General features: G+C 42.7%; 1 protein-coding gene across 1 annotated transcript in view; it reads right to left on the minus strand.

Annotated features, from left to right (window-relative positions):
* Nucleotides 1-1002: 1002 nt before the first annotated feature.
* Nucleotides 1003-17929, minus strand: part of FAM50A (family with sequence similarity 50 member A) — a 575383-nt gene continuing 558456 nt past the window's right edge. Inside the window, exon 13 of the mRNA XM_044080267.1 lies at nt 1003-1223. Coding sequence (XP_043936202.1) covers nt 1215-1223 — 9 coding nt within the window. The 3' untranslated portion in view covers nt 1003-1214. The remainder of the gene's footprint in view (nt 1224-17929) is intronic.

Here is a 17929-nt window from a genome sequence, read left to right on the forward strand (position 1 = left end):
CCTGAGAAGCCCCCTCAGCCTGGCCTACCTCCTGAGAAGGCACATCCTGTAAGAGTATAGTTTCTGCCTGGGACTCCATGGAAACTCCTGGCAAAACCTCCGGCTCCACTGAGTTTTCTAAAGAACCGCGTCCGGGACTGCCGGTTCCTCAACCCTAGGCTTCACTGTTTTATCCGGCATTTTATAATTGCAACGCTCCCAAACACTAACCTGGCACAGTCTAACCTCCTCTTAATAGTGCGTTTGTTAAACCTAGCACAAGAGCGGCAACCAACAACGCCGTGGCTCCAGGCCTAAACAAGGTATACACAAGGTATGATAATCCCTATAAGGTATCTGTTTCCCACAAGAAATACAGTTATTCACTTTTTCTGACATCCGTAAAATACTGAGGCAAGAAAAACCAAAATGTTCGCCAACTCTGTTTGAAATATTTCAGTACGCCAACCTGCACTCGCAAAATTGCTTCTGCATCGGACCATGCGGCAAAAGACTGAGGATATTGACGGTCATGCGCGACAGTACCCTGCTGGTATTCGGGCCGACTGGACCCGGACTATACCCAATAGTCAGGACTGCAGCAATGGAAGACGAAGAACATCTCTTCTTACTCTACATTTAATATAACTTTGAAAACCTACTTAATCTAGTGCCATGTACCTTGTATATGCAGTTATTTTTCCTGAGCTTAGTACCTAAATGGGCATGTTTCCAGTTTGGCAAACTGTACAAATAAACAAACCCATGGAACAGATTGAACTTGTCCATTGGCCCCCTACAGCAAACTTTTTCTGAATTACTACACTGTACCTGTTTTGGGTATTTTTTTTCCCTTAATGTTTTGTAAGTTAAGTCCATATTTCTATTACAAGTAATGACAAAAAAATTAAAAATCCAAGACATTACTACCAAGGGTACATAAAGAGATTGCTTTCTTGAGAATGTACATGGTCAAATGCACTCTTTTGCACTTCAGTATTTTAAAACTAAAATGGGGCAACATTAGGTGACATCTACAAGTTTAATTAAAAAATACTTATTGACTGTACAGTGTGACAGTTAACAAGGTGGTTATGGGAAAGGCCAAAGACAGGATGTGTACAGAAAATGAAAATATAGATGGCTTGACAATAATGTTTATAAAGAAATGAAGAATGACTTCTGGAAAGCTCTTTTCCTGCAGCAGTATGTTAAAAATGTGCACAAGATGTTTTTCACCGAATCTGGAAAAAAAAAGATGGCATTAATCATTCTCTGGCTTCTAACTGAAGACTTTTACAGTAGTCAAGCAAATCTACATTATTGTACAGATTTGTAAAAGAGAAGTAGAAAAGTAATTTCCAAATGGTTATATCAGATTACCACATGACTGGACATCAACAACTTTATACTTTATTTCAGCACATAACAATGGTCTTTCTAACTGAATGACAGACAACAATAAAAGCAAAGGTCCCAAGTGGTGGAAGCAGCATGATCCAACCTGGGGGAACCAAGAGGCATTACAGCAACAAGATATTAGAGTAGAAGGATCAATATCGCATGACTTCTCAAGAATTAGCCACAAGTAGACATCCAACCTGCCTTTATGACTTCTGTCATCCTCATTTCCCTGCCAAAGACATTGACTTGATACACAACCAAAAAGGGGTAGTACGTGTCACTTTCAGTGCTTTTCCTGCAGATAGCTTACCAAACGCATGTTTAGATTAGGTGCAAGTGATGCCTCAAGTCTCAGCTTGAAAAGTCCGAGGATTTGCCGCTTTGCCACCATTGCTACATGTGGGGTCTCACAGGGGTTCCAATGTCATCACTTCTAGGTATCTGTCTGCCAAATATGTGATAAAGTGGGGCAGCAGATGCAATGACTCTAAAAAGTACAGTTGTGTACACTTACCATAAATGTAGATGTTTGAGTAAATTCACTGTTGCAGTCATCACCTATGGGTTATCCCTGCTGTGGTAGCCCTCGGCCGGCCCAAATACCAGAGTCAATGTTTTTGTGCAACGGCTGCTGTCATCTGTAGTCTGACGTCAGGTCGTCAGTACTATAAATCAAGGCAGCCGACATCATTACATCAGTTTTTCTTGCCCTAACCCATCAGAAGCACAAGGGAAAAGAGAGAAGTGGTCCTGGCGGCTAACAGCCACATTGAGAAGCATGTGTCCCCCTAGGGGAAGATGTGAAATGGGGGATGGAGGGAGGGAAACCAAGACTGCAACAGTGAATACACTCGAACATCTCCATTTATGGTAAGTGTACACAACTGTACTATGTTCTTCGTGTTTCACTGTTGCAGTCTTCACCTGTGGGAGGATTCCCAAAGCTGAGGTAAAGGGTAGAAGGATAGGTAGAGTCCTACGTATGGGTCAGGAGGCCCTGCAGAATTGCAGAGGCAAACCCTGCCCTAGACTTACAAAAGAGAGGTAGGTGGTAATGCTTTGTAAAGGTATGGACAGAGGTCCAGGTGGTCGCTACCAATATGTCCCTGATAGGTACTCCTCCGAGGAAGGCAGTGGAAGTGGAGGTTGCCCTAGTGGAGTGGGTACAGATTGAGTTAAGGATGGGTTTCCCATGTAGTCTGTAGCAAAAATGTATACAGTGTGAAATCCATTTGGAAATGGTTTGTTTGGAGATGGGCTTCTCCTCTGCCCCTGAGGCAAAGGTTACAAGAAACTGGACAGTTTTTCTGAATGGCTTAGTGCAGTCCAGATGGTATCTGAGTTATCTGTGCACATCTAGTGAGTGTAGAATTCTTTCCCCCTTGCTTTGAGGGTTGGGAATAAAGGTGGGAAGGTGTATGGTGTGGTTAAGGGTCACATCAGATATCACCTTGGGCATAAAGGAGGGAATAGTCCTCAGGGAGACTCTGTCTGCATGGAAAATTATGAAGGCTTCGACAGCCATAAGAGCTTGAAGTTCTGAGATCCTTCTGGCCGAGGTGATGGCTAGCAGGAAGACAGTCTTCCAGGAGAGGTATTTCAATTCTGTTGAAGCGGCAGGTTTGAACGGAGGTAAGGTTAGTTTCTCTAACACATAATTCAGGTCCCACGGTGGAGTAGGAGGTCTTCTGGGAGGCCTGATATTAGAAGCCCCTCTGAGGAATTGCTTAATCAAAGGAAGAGAGAAGAGGGGTGGGTCTGAATCATAATGGGCAGAGATGGCTGAGGCATGGATTTTAAGGCCACTATTGAGCAACTCTGCTAAGTAATGCAGGATGAGAGGGATGGAAGGTTGAGAGGTACTGCCCCCTTTGGATTGTTTCCAGGAGCAGAATCTTTTCCATTTTCCAGCATAAAATTTTCTTGTGCTGGGCCTTCAGGTCTCTGTGATGATGTCCAGGACTTGTTTGCTTAACAGTGACTTCTTGTTAGTTTTTAGTGTATGAGCCATGCTGAAAGTTTGAGAGTCTGTAGGTCTAGGTGCAGTACTTTCCCCTCTCCTGCTTCAAGAGGTCTGACCTTAGTGGAAGCAGCTTCGGGGGCTGTAAGGTCAGACTGCGTAGTAAGGGGTACCAATGCTGTCTGGGCCAATCTGGAGCAATGAGGATGGCTTTTGGTCTCTCCTCTCTTATTTTGATCAAAACATTGGGAATAAGGGGCAGAGGAGGGTATGCATACACAAAATGGGAGCTCCGGGGGAAGGTTAAGGCATCCACCCTTCCATACTAGGAGGCGATACTCCATGGTACAAAACTTGTGCAACTGGTGGTTGAGGTGCAAGGCAAAGAGATCCACCTCTGGGGTCTCCCACTCCTGGGAGATTTGCAGTAAGATTTCTCTGTGGAGCTGCCATTCGTGGGGGTCCAGTAAGTTTCTGCTTAGGTGGACTGCCAGCGTGTTGTCGATCCCTTGTAAGTATTGGGCAATTAGGTGTAGCCCCATGGAGGTGGCTGTAAGCCACAGATTCATGGCTAACCTGCACAGGGAGTAGGACTGAGTGCCCCCCTGCTTGTTGATGTACCACATTACTGTAGTGTTGTCTTGTTTTTATAAAGATGACCCCTGGCCTGAGATGGGGTTGGAAGGAAGTCAGAGCGTTTTGCACTGACATAATTTTGTTCTGGTTGATTTGCAAGTGAAGTTGCTGGGTATTCCAGAGGCCTTGGGTACGCCTACCTGCTAGGTGAGCGCCCCAAGCTATGTTTGAGGCGTCAGTGGTGACTGTCTGGTCAGAAGGGTGGGGGATGAAAGAAGACCCTTGTTCCTGGCACTGGCCTCTGCCCACCAGAGAAATTCATCCCTTATGTAAGGGATCAGTGGGAGAGTGGTCTCTAGGGATTGAGGGTGCTGGCACCAAAGGTTCTTTGAGGCTTTCTCATGTGAAGCCTGGCAAGAGGGATGAGAAGGATGCAAGATGCCATGTATCCCAGGGTTTGCAGGAACTTCCTCGTAGTGAGTTGACTTCTGGAAGCCAGCTGGGTGAAGCAGAGAGGCAGGAAGCTCTGCTTTTCTGGGGATAAGAAGGCTATTAGGGTTGCTGTGTCCAGCATAGCTCCCAGGAACACAGTTTTTGTGGTGGGGTTTTGCTTTGATTTTTTTCTCGATGGTGAACCCTAGAGAAGTTAGGAGTTTGACAAAGAGAATATCCTGGAGCAACTTTTCTTTGCTGTTCGCCTGAATAAGGCAGTCATCCAGGTAAGGGTAAATCTGTATATTTCTCTGTCTGCAGAATGCTATAGCCGGGGCCAATCATTTGGTGAATACTCTGGGAGCAGTAGATAAGCCAAAGAGCAGTGCAGAGAACTAAAAGTGCTAACTGCCTGCTTTGAAGTGCAGGAATTTTCTGCACGATTCCCGGATGTGGAGGTATGCAGCTTTTAGGTCTAGTGTCACTAGCCAGGCATTTTGTGTGAGCATAGGCAGGAGCTTCAGGAAGGTTAGCATTTTGAATCTGGGGACCACCAAGGAGGTGGTTCAGTTTGGATAGATAAAGGATGGGGTGCCAAATGCCCTCTTTTCTGGGAATAATGAATAGTCTGGAGTGAAAACCTTTTCCTGTTTGAACCGGAGGGACAGGTTCTACTGCCCCCTGGAATATTAGTGTTTTTACCTGTTTTAATGCCTCTGCCCACTGGTTTGGGGGGAGGTCTGGGTACCCTCTTGGAAATGGGAGTTCAATGAAGGAGAATCTGTATCCCTGAGAAATGATTTTTAATACTCACTGGTCTTTGGTTATAGAGACCCAATTGTCCTTGAAGAGGGTGAGCCTTCCTCCTAGTTTTAGATGAGTGAAAGGAGGGGGAAGGAAGAGTCACTGTGAGTGCTTACCATAGAAGCTTGGCTTAGAACTCCCTGCCTTAGAGGCAGAAGTGGTCTATTGTTTGCTTCTTTTCTGGCCCTTGGATAGGGGCCTGGACATCCTGTCCCTGCAGGGCTTACTTTGGCCCTGTCTGCTGCATGCAGGGAAGGCTCAGTGCTTAAAGAGGAAGTTCCTGCTGACTTTGGGCGGCAGAACCTGAAAAAAATATTTTACTGTTTGCATAGATTTTGCTTCGTCTTCCATCCTTTTAACCACCTCTTCTGCTTTTTCCACAAACAAGCATTCCTTATCTACGGGTGCATCAGTTTAGACTTGACATGATCAGGGAGAGGTTGTTCCTTCAGCAATGCATGTCTTCTAATAACAGATACTGTCACTGCTGCCTTGAGGCTTCTTGGGCATCATATCCACATTGTAATGAGTGCTTGGCCACTTGACAAGCAGAGAGTAGCAATTCTGCCAGCTCTTTTGAGTTGGCACCATCAGGAGAGGTAGCAATCTTCTGTTTTAATTGTTCCAAAGTATGTTGTTGATATTTTAACATATGGAACTGACAACTGAGTGCTCTAATAACTAAGGCTGCAGAGCTGTATACTTTCTTACCCCATCTGTCCAGAGCTCTGGAGTCTATGTCAGAAGGAAGAGGATTCTTGGCAGAACTAGTCTTAGCTCCTTTGAGTCCCTGTGTAATGACCTCAAGGTCTGCAGCAGGGTTCCTGTATAGGTATTTGTGAGAATCTGGTACTCTGTAGTACCTGTCAGGTTTAGCTGGAGCAGGAGGCAGGGCATCAGGGGCTAAATTGGATTCAAGGAAATCATCAACCACCACTTCTACAATAGGTGGGTTGGCCAGGGGTCTGTGCTGGGGCAGGTCCAGAAACTCTCTAAGTCATTTCTTTGACTGTGGGTAGTCCTGAGATTCCCACTGAAAATGTTCCCTGAGGAAGGGAAGGGTTTCCCCAAAGGAGAGGTCTTCTGGAAGGGAGGCAGAGGGGATGGATTCCTCTGCATCTGAATCCTCAAACAGTTAAGGGCTGTTATTCCTCTTCAAGGGCAGAATAATCAGATTCCTCAGACTCTTGGTCTGTCATAATTTCTGGAGAAGGAAGCCTTTCCTGTTTGGAGTGGAGGCTTGAGTACCTCGGATAAGGGACATGAGATCCTCCATTTTAAGCATTTGAGCTTGGAGTGGGGGAGCAGTAGCAAGATGGTGTCTAGAAGCAGATTTCCTAGGAGTGGCCTGGCTTCGAGGCCTGAGAGAATCTGCTGGTCTCTGAGAAATGACAGTCGGAACAGAAGACATCGTTTTTTTGTCTAGAATAGGTAGCGCGAACGGCCTCCTCAAAAGCTGGTGCCTGTGTCGTGGCTCCGGACCCAACCAAAGCATAAACAGTTAAAGGCTAGAAAGATGAAGTGGATTTCTGCAGCATACCGGACTCCAAAAGGGTCTTGGCAGAGGCCTGCATAGAAAACAAGTAGGGCATCAGGGGCTGCGAAAGCTCCTCAGTGAATTCTGGAGAACTGACAACTTGCTTAGCGCTAGCATCATTGGAAGGCTTAGCCTTGTGTGGTCTGTCTCTAAATGTTTTTTTCAGAATGTTGGTGGATTGTTGGCTAACGGACGCCATATTGGAATGTGAAGATGGAATATGAAAATAATTGTCTACAAAAAGAGCTCTACGGTGAATGGTTCTCATATTAAAGAGGGTACAGAACCGGCAATGAGGAACGTCGTGGTCTAGGCCTAAACAAGTGATGCAGAAAGAATGAAGATCTCGGTGTGGGATCTGCTTTCAACAGGTGAGAATTGTTAACTTTTACGGACATCAGTTAGACCAAGAAAAAAGGGTCCCCAATGGGGTACTTACCTTTAGATGTTTTCTGATGAAATTCGACTTCTGGTAGCGACTGACCGGCACTCGTGCGAACTGCTTCTGCTACGTGCTCCATGGCAAAAAAGACTGATGTAATGACTTTGCATGCCTTGCTTTATAGTACTGACAACCTGACATCAGACTACAGGCGACAGCAGCCGGCGCACAAAAACACTGACTCTGGTATTCGGGCTGGCCGAGGCTACCACAGCAGGGATAACCCACAGGTGATGACTGGAACAGTGAAACATGAAGAACATCACCTTCTGTATTCTTAATGGTTTCTGGTGCCATTCCCTTCCATTCCCTCATCTACCTGCAGGCCATAGTACGGGAACAGCCACTGTGAAAAGACTAGAAATGTTCTACAGCTGCAGTGATCCTTCTAGTCAAGATATACTCCCATGAGGAGTGTACTCACACAACTGTAATATGCTCACGGTTACAGTAGGATTCATTATCCATGAGAAAGTGACTAAAACACCAGTGCAGCAGAGCTGATTACAATGAACTACTTGAGTGCAGCTACAAAGTCTGCCCTGCGTCAGAAGTGAATCAACCTTGTAATGTTTGAAAAAGGTGAGGACAGTAGCCTTGATTGTTGATCTGTAGGCATTCCAAACAGAAACATTTCTACAAAAGGTTGCTGATCCAGTATGATGGGCTCTTACACCCCCTCCCAAGGGTTTTACTACTGTTCTCATAAAAGGTATGTAAATAGCCAAGCCAATTACTTGCACAATGCATGTTTGAAAACAGGCCAACTCCAAACGCTTGACATGAAGGATGTGAAGTTGACCAGACTACCAGACAGTTCTCATTCTTGCTATAGAGTACAGTTCTCATTCTTGCTATAGAGTATCTGAGTTATCAACATACATTCAGAAAGTGCATTATTCTCTGCTCCATGTTCTGGTGACTGGAACAGAGGCAGCTTGCTTAACTTGCAATGGCTGCCTTGTACTGGCTTCCCCAAACGTTCTTTCCTGACTCAGTGCATACATGATAAACAGCCCCAGCCAGTACTACCTTTTCCACTTGTGAATATCTGCTTGCTCACCAGCAAGTGTTGCCAAAGCTGACTTGCTGCCTTGTTTTCCTTAGGATGAGAGAGAGTTGGTGCTGTCTGTTTAAGCTCATTCCCCAGGCCTCTCAGATACCCGAGCAGCAAATTTAACAACAGTCACCTGGGCCACAGTCAGGGCTTTCTCCCTCCCTCCCTCCCTATTATATATATATGTGTGCACACACAAACACACACACACATATACAGATGCTCGACTGCATTGTTCACTGAATCCCAATTTGGTGAGCATACTTGCACGAAAATGCTGTTCACTGACGCAGCAGTTTTGCGCAAGTATGCTTGTTTTAACGGTCGTACTATGGAGAGGTAAGGGAAAATTCCCTTTTCCCCACTGTAGTGCGACCTCAAACTGAGAATATTAAAGTAGGGGGGTGTGGGGGTGCAGGGGGGCTTGCCCCCCTGTATTCAAGTAGATTTTGTGTTTCTTTTTTTAACATGCTTTTCGATGAAAGCATTTTCGTTAAAGTGTGCTCGGTGGTAATGGATTCGGGCTTTTGAACTTTCGTATAGTCCTAGATCCACATATATATATATATATATATATATATATATATATCGATTATATGCATACACAAACACACATACAATACATTTTTTGTACCTTTTACCTTTCCATTGTGATGGACATCCTTCCTGTTTGTGGGCATCAGTGTTACAGACAGGAGTGGCGAGCCAGTCTGATGCAAACTCTTATTCTAAAATTCATAAATGTCCAAAACGACAAACACATAAATCCCAAGATGGTACCAACGACGAGTTCCAGTCAATTTTGACTAGCTCAGCAGTTTCAGTCCTTCCAAGTTTGGTGAAAACGAGGTTTCATTTCAGCATCTGCTCTGCAATGGTTCATCATCAATTCCAGTTGAGATGAACTTTCCTGAGGACATTGTCTGTCACAGGCTGATCACCTGACAAAGAGCGAGTGTTCCAGGCCCACATCTGATGAAGTTTTACAAACAAAAACGTAATTCAAAACGTTAATGCAGAGCTTTGTTTTTGTGCTTTGGTTGTGATATTGAAGGAAAAGAATTCGACTGTCTGCAAGCTTTACTGTACGCCTTCCCAGGTCTATTGTTCTATTGTTTTGTTTTACAAGTAATCTTTGTGGGCCTAGTGCAATTGTCTTTGGATTTTATATATATATATACATATATATATATATATATATACATATACATATATATATATATATATATATATATATATATATATACATATATATATATATATATAAAACCCAGAATTGTTGAACATGCTCCATCTTAGCATAACCAAACTAACTCGAGCTACATGCTCTAGGGATATAAACCTCAACACAACAATGAATAGAACATGCTGGAGGGACAGATTCCCTTTGCAGAGACTTCCCTTACTATGGAACAGGGTCCCGATCTACATAAGACAGAGCCCCTCACTATCACTCTTCAAGAGGAACCTTGATGAGTGGATGGGTAACAGAAAGTTCACACCGGGGATCACACCAACAGCACTACTAGATAGGGGCCAAGGGTACTAGCTGCTAGTACAAGGGTCTAGGGAACTACTAAAGTGAATATTGCACAACGTGGCTGGGCTAATATATGCCTTTGGGCAGATAGCCCAGTACCAACCTTTGAACCTATATACATTTATATATATATATACACATATATACATATATATATATATATATATATATATATATATGTATGCATATATATATATATATATACATATATATATATATATATATATATATATATATATATATATATATATATACATATATATATATATATATATATATAGATATATATATATATATAGATATATACATATATATATATATATATATATATATATATATATATATATATATGTATATACACACACAGAATATATATACACACACACATATATATATATATATATATATATATATATATATATATATATATATATATATAGATAGATACAGAATACACACACACACACACACACACACACACACACACACACACACACACACACACACACCATGGACCATGTGACTAGAAGAGGAACATTTGAAGCGTAAAATGGGGGAAGCCTCTCTTTAAACTCGTAGGTTTTTACCACAGCAGTTCTCATGGGGTGGTCAACCACCTAATGACAAAAGATAATGCAACTTATAATCCACCTGGAAAGTGACTGCTTGCCAGTCATCAGTCCTCCCTCCATAAAAGGAAGGTGAAGAACAACCAAATAATTCATAAACATTCAAACTCATCTCGGGAAACAATCACGTTGATAGTGGACAACCAAGGTATGAAAGAACTTTGTTCTCCTTTGGTTTATGTTACAGCAAAGAAATCAGGAGATGAATCAGCTGGCTCAGGGCAACTGAGAAATCACCTTTAGAAGGACATGATAGTTCTTCCTAAGGGAGACGATCCTTGTGAAAAATCCAACAATTTTCTACACATGAAAGACTGAAGCTCTGAAAGGCCACACACAGAAGCAATGTCTCCCTCAAGCATATCATCTTCCAAGAAAATCTCCAATGCCAAAAAGCTAGCAGGATTAAATAGTGGATAGGAAGGTCTGTTAAACATGAATTTTGGGTCTCACTGAGGAAAAGATCATTTCAAAGGAAACTGAAAATGCAGGGCTTCATTAAGGGACTGCTTAACCAGCCAGTGCTGAGCCACAAACTGCCCTCCACACCATACAGTACAGAAGCAGATGATACATGCAACCACAACCACAGAATAAGAGAGACAAAAAACACAAAAGTGCCTAAGGTAGCTCAGAATAACTGTAAGCAAACAACTGGGACAGTATAGGATACTGCTACACCCAAAAAGAAAACTGTTTCCACTTGAACATAGACACCAATTGACTGGAGAACTTTGACGGGGCCTCAATGACCTCTTGGACCTCGCTCAGTAAATCACACAAAATCAGAAAATCTACACCAACCAACAAGCCTTGAGGTAGAACTAGACATTCTCTCCAACTGTGGAGATCATCCCTTGCTAGAATTGGGGGACAATACATCCACTGCTACTAATCACTGCAGTAATGCACCTAGTCTGGATGCCTATGGGGAGTTATATAGACAAATATACAAAAATAGTTGAAAGATGTACCTTCACAGAGGTATAACCTATAGCTTAAAAGAACAACTCAGACAGATACTGGAGAACCATCAGCACCATATACTTGTTGGAGACATCTGTGGAAGTACTTTTTCCATTTAGTTAAGAACAATTTCCACGTACTTGACCTTCCAGCTTCCTTCAGGATTTGTAGCACATTTTCAGAAAAGAAATGTGGGAAAAGAAAGGGTAACAGAGTCAATATCATCCAAGCTGTTATTGTGTGTGAATAGTCTGAGGTACATTAAGGACCCTCCTTGCAGTGTTAGGAATCAACAGTAGAGGCTTATCCCTTGCTATCTGAAACAGGTAGGTAAACACTGCTGCCTGGGCCAGAATGGTGCAATTAGGATTTCTTCTGATCTCTCCCCTTCAACTTCTGAACTACCTTGGGTAACATGGGTATGGGAAGAGAAAGTATCAAGAATCAGATGTGTCCAAATAAGGGAGAAGGCATCTATTGCCCAAGTATGCTTCTTCGGTGGTCTGGACCAGAATTCTGTCAGCTGCTTGTTGTTCAGAGAAGTGGAGATGTCGATCTCTGGTACACTCCCTTTTTATCATGAGGTATAAAAATGTCTCCTTGCCAGGCATCCATTCACGTGCATCTTTTGAGGTCTTCCTTAAGTGATTTGCATGCAGGTCTTTTGAGCTGGTATACTGACTGCCTTCATAAGCAAACTGCTTTCCAGAGCTTGTTCTCAAATTTACATGGTTAGCTTGCAAGAGGTTGCAAGGATATGTTCCCATCTGCCCGCTGATGCACCATATTGCTGTGATGACTGATGTCTGTTAAGACATGCAGGGTCTCAGGTCTCCAAACTACCCTTAAAGTTATAAGAGCAAGAACCACTGGGCACCATCTTTTTGTGTTTATCTGTAAGCTTTGCTTTCCTGGGATTTCAGGTACCCTTCACTTAGAGATCCCAGATGTGTGCCCCCATGGCTTATCGGAGGTGTCTATGTTCAAGGTTTGGTTTGGGGAAGTGGTCTGAAAAACAGGTTTTCTTGTTATGTCCACAATCCCAGTTCTCTCCTCAGACAAGGAGGGACTAGACTGGTATGTTCTAGAAAGTGAGAGCCTTGCTTGCAGGTATTCTTATGGTACCACTGAAGTTTCCTTGTGTGCTTTCTGGCTAGAGACACTATGAGTATGTTGGATGCCATGTGGCCCTGAATGCTCTAGAACTCCCTAAGCTTATTATTGCAGAGTTGTTCAAGAGAACATCCAAAAAGACCACCATTCTGTTTGGGTGTAAGCCTGACTTTTTTTTTAGTTCAGTGAGAAAAATATAGTCTATTAAGGCAGTCTAAGGAGGACTCCAGTGCCATTATATATTTCCTATTTCTGAGACTGTTTGAATCAGACAGTCATCCTACCATGAAGTATGAGCAAGTGTCGATAGGAGCTAAACCGGCAATGGTGACTCCCTCCAGCTACAAACCTCAGGCACTGCCCATGTCCATTTTAATCAGGAATATGGAGGTAGGCATCCTTGAGATTTAATGTCACCAGCAGGGCCTGAGAAAACAAGTAGTACTGTACAGTCAATGTGTTAAATTATGTGACTTTAAGGAATCATTTTTTTTCTTGGAACATGGAACAGTGATGAAGAAAAGTCTTTTACTGTCCTGGCTGGAGGGAATGGGTTTTAGTATTTTTGCCAAAAGGTGTAGACTAGATGCTACTGGACTTTTGGCACAGATGCAAGTCCTTTTATTTAGCTTGACTTTGAAATTTAGTCTACATGCCCTGGAGATATCTTTTAATACTACTAATCCAAAGTTATGTTTAATCAATTCTGCTAGATGGGGGCCAAATGGCCACTTAACCTGCAGCAGTGCAGGATAGGGATGAGGGTTCTTTGGACAAGAGGGACGGAGGCAGCTATTACTGTCATAATTGCTATCTGTTGGGGTTAAGCCCTGAGTGCCCCCATGACCTCCATCTAGCCTCCTTGCTGCCATGTTCTTTTCTGTACAGCTTTTCTACCTTTTGGCAGTTTGACCTTTACCTGTCTCTGGTAAGACAACTGATTAGAGTATTAACAGTTATTGCATTTAAAAACAAGAGGGAGAAACTTGTGTTTGAATTATTACATACTTTTTTAAATTAACCCTCATTCTTTTAAAACACATTTTAAGATGTGTCTGAAGAGCAACTCCTTACCTAAAGGGGCATTAAAGAGCTAAGTCTTCACATCCTTGCACTGGGTTCTCTGCCAATGTCTCCTCATAAGTGGTCCTGTTACAGCACCCACAGCATCATGCCCATGTTTTACAGAATGCTTGCCAACTGTAGAATAATCTGGGCCTGGAGTATCATAGCTAGAGGATATCACCTTGCACTCTCCCACAGCTATCCTGGAGTTGTTTACTGACAAGCTCCTGAGTTGCTAATGTATGCACTTTTATCATATACTGGTTATGCAGTCCGATTTCTCTGTCAGTGGGAAGAGTATTCTGCCCTGCAGGCAATGTGTTTCCCTTGGCATTTGTTAGAGATGATGTGTCTGGATCTAGTCTAGGATCTTATACATAAATTTATCAGGATCTTGAACCCTACAGAACCTGTCAGGTCTCTAGGGTTTAGGTGACTGGGAACCGGGCTCCAAGAATACTGTCTAAAACGCATCCAAAAGGGCTGCTGGACTGCAAGGATACCCACTGGCTTACATGGCCCATGAGCCAGAAGTTCTTCTGGGAGCATTAGTTCTCAAGAAACTGCCACTTTGAATAATTTTCTCATGAATCAGTGTCCCCAAATGAAATGTCCTTGGTTGGAGAATTAGAGTAGGCCAAAGTACCCTCACCATGTGCATCAGACCTTCAGGTGGGGACAGAAAAGCTGTGACATGTACTCCAGTTCCTCCTCTTCAGAATTAGTTGAGATTTGTCTCTCTCAAAGGGTTGACACCTCTCTTTCTCTTGGAACTAAGAATCCTAGCCACAGAAGGCTGCTTGGAATCTGTCTGCAGGTCACAGAGAAAACAAAGGAAACCCTGAGCCAAATCAGGGAAAATGATTGGAACTATGGGAAGGCACAACCACCAAGAGGCAACTGTGTGTGTAAAAGGTAGGCCTTTGATACAGGTGCAAGAGTCTATGGTAGCTGATAACCACTGTGGATCTTGGACTCTCAGGAGGGAAAGTCCCTGGATTCCAATCTGAAGATGATGATATCTTTTCAGATAATAACTATGGGGATTCTACCCTCTTTCCTTTCTAATAATCAAATGGCATCTCTAGGTTGACCTGGAGAAGCAGATGGCACAGATAGGGTCTGGTCTTTGTCCACTGGGATTTTCTAGGGGCCACATAAGTGACATCCTTCTGTGAGGGCAACATCATTTGCCTCGGTGGTACCTGATATCATGGACAGGGGCTGTTAAAGTGCCTCTGTGAAGCTGGCACCCTTGGATGAAAGGGTCTCCTTTTTAAGTTGAAAGTTTCTGAGTCTGTCTTTCTTTGTCCATGTAGAGATGCTTCTCTTTTTTTTTTTTGGGTGGGATGCCCACTCCACCCTGCTGCTACAAGTCAGCAGACATGACAGATAACTTTGGTAGAACTGTGTCTGTTTGGCCTGGTATGTCCAGGAGGGCTGAATGCCTTCTCTTTATGGCCTTCCAGCAAAACCAGTGTCAGACTGTACAGTTAGTCACATCATGTGTTTGGTCTAGGCCAAATGCAAACCAGGTGCAAAGCAGTTATGCAGCGTTTTGAGCTTGAAAGCACACTTGGTGATTTTCTCAGGAGCTGGCATATCCTGCACCTGGAAGTCTGTTTCCTGGAGGTCTGCTAAGATATAACAAGTCAACAATTGTAAAGATATGAAAGCAAAGAAAGGCTCCACATTGTGGAACTTATCACTTGATGATCTTCAATTATAGGCCTGGAACAACAACAGACTGCCATACAGTCTCCGAAAGCAAGCTCATACGCAGCAAGAAAGAACTGAAGACTGCACTTGTGGGTACCAGGTATGTGAAGACATCCAAGGTAATGTAACACCAGCCCAGCCGAGAGGGAGGGGTGTTTATTTATTTTATATATTTCACATTTGTTAACTGGGTTGGTCTGACCGAGCACAGGCCCATTTTCAGCAGAGACCCGAGGAGAAAAGTTCCAGCAAAATGAGCAAATTATATAATTATACAGTTTTCACACAACAGAGTAATAATAACAGATATACAATAATCACAAAGTTGAGTAACTAAAAAACAGAGAACGTAACAAGTAATAGTAAGACACTTAATAAAGTAAGTACGCTATTTACAGTATATACATAGAAAACCTGTAACAAATAATACAGAAGAAACATTCTTATATGTTAGGCAAAAACTGAGAACATACCATTGACTTATTTTATTTTTTGTTAAAATAAGAGGCGTCATATGCTTAAGGCATAAATTGCAAGGGGGTGATCCTGGTAAGTGAAGAGACAGGTAGAACAAATTAAGTAGGGTCTTGACCGGGCATATCCATGACTTACAGAGGGAACTTAATTCTTTTTTGAAGCTGCTTCTGTTTGGGATGCTACTTAAAGTGAAAGGGAGAATGTTCCAGAAATGACACAGAGGATTTACATAAAATTTTGCTGATTGATTTGTTTGTTTGTAGAAGGATTGCATGTTTGCTTAGTTCTGAAAGTCAGGATGGAGAATGAAACTCAACCAGCAGCAGCAGAAGCAGTGATCACTATAAATAATGACTGCAACAGTGACCCAGAAAAAACACCTGAAACTAAAACTTGCCAAGTAGAGGCCTATCCCCTACTGATGGAACAAAAAAGGGAGCTCGATATCAGTTCAAGCTACCCCTCATACATCTGGGAATATCTCAAGTGCAGGTGTCAAAACGTGAGGCAGTGAGTGAGAAGGAGTGGATACATTAACCTTGTTAGTGGTCTCCAAACCTCAGACTCCTCAAAGAAGCCTGAGTAGTAAGGAGTTGTATTTGATTTCACAATGTGCATCAATCAGGAGTACACACCTCCAGGCACAGAAGCCTCCTGAAATCAAGAACCCTCATCAGGTAAAGTTCTCAACATTACGTAAATAGTCTTAACATCAAAAGATACAAAATGGACAGCAAAATACTCTGGCTATGGATCTTCCTCTATGTGTAACAATGGATGGTCAGACATTCTGTTGAAGAGCAATCTACTCAACTGTGTATTTGTCTGTGAAAAGAACGAATGCAATCTTTGTCAGGTGCTGTATTTATCAAAAGCAAGAAGTTTGAACTACTTGTAAGGTAAGTGCAATGGGGAGGGAATGTGTGAGTGTTTTGGTTTAGGATCAGAGGAAGGTAAGGGGAAAAAGAGAGATTAAGCGGTATGTGGGCTCATGCATGTGAATGCATGTGTGAGCGAGTATTTGTTGACTAGAGTAAGGGCTAGGTAACTGGAAAGATTTAATGGTGTGTACAAGTGTTTGTTGCTTAGTATTAGAGTAATAGCTAGGTAAGGAGACAGATTTTGCGGTGCAAGTACAGGAATGCTTGGGAGTGTGTGAACGATTTTGCTGAATGGCAATTTGTTTAACACTGTTAGTGAATGCTGCTGAGTGTGTGTGCAGAGTGTCTACAGTTTAGGGTTAGAGTATGGGCTAGGTTAGGGGACATATATAATGTGCATGTTTAATGGTGTGCGCGGATGTCAGAGTGTTTTGTGTAGTGGCACTGTCATAGAAAAGGTTTTTCATAAATTAATGTGTAGGAGTAGAGTTTGGGGTAATGGCAGGTTTAGGGTTAGCATGAATGAGTAAGTTGATAAACAGTTGATAAATTTGATCTGAAGGGATTGCTAGGGTTCAGTGATCGGAAAAAAGAAAACTATTTTACTTTTTTGATTGTTAAGGTTTCACAGACTTTTTATTCTTTGATTTAGTTTGTTTTCAGAGAGCTAACAACAATTCACTGTTTTTGCATATTTGTGCACTTCAGCAGGCTATCATATAATGGCAACATCACAGCCATTATACCACTTTCTGATGTGAAGGACCAAATCTGAGCAGAGAGTAAAGGGCCAACATAGTTCCACTGAGGGAAACCTACAAATCTATGGAGCACCAGAAGAGGTCTGATATAGCACACAAGTTCAGCACAGTATGATTGATAGCTTTGCAAATACAGGCTGAGAACAGTCTAATGCAGCACCAAGATAAGGAGGCACATCAAAAAACAAGAGTGTGACTACTATAAGCCTAAGCAGACGAAATAGGACCTCAGTCTGGAATAAACCCTACTGTGCACGAAAACAGAGTATGTCAATTCCCTAATCTCTGTGCCATCTATTAAGGAAGGAAAAAAAGACTCATTTGTTTATGGTCTAAAGCAGATAATGAGACATCCTCTCCCAAAAGATGGAGATCACCAGAGAGTGGAGCTCTAAGACCAAAGACAACTAGGAGGGGCCTATAAAAAGCTGCATATTACATTAAGGCAAAGCAAAATTATTTTCCTGCTTTGGATTAGCTACATGGGGATACTAAAAAGCTCTAGAACTAGGGCTGAATGGTAACGTATCTGCTTGTGGCATACTCATATATGATGAATCATACTGCAGCAGTGATCTCGATAGCTC

Source organism: Protopterus annectens, chromosome 8.part0 (assembly GCF_019279795.1).
Source record: "Protopterus annectens isolate FY-2018-M chromosome 8.part0, PAN1.0, whole genome shotgun sequence".
Taxonomy (NCBI): domain Eukaryota; kingdom Metazoa; phylum Chordata; order Ceratodontiformes; family Protopteridae; genus Protopterus; species Protopterus annectens.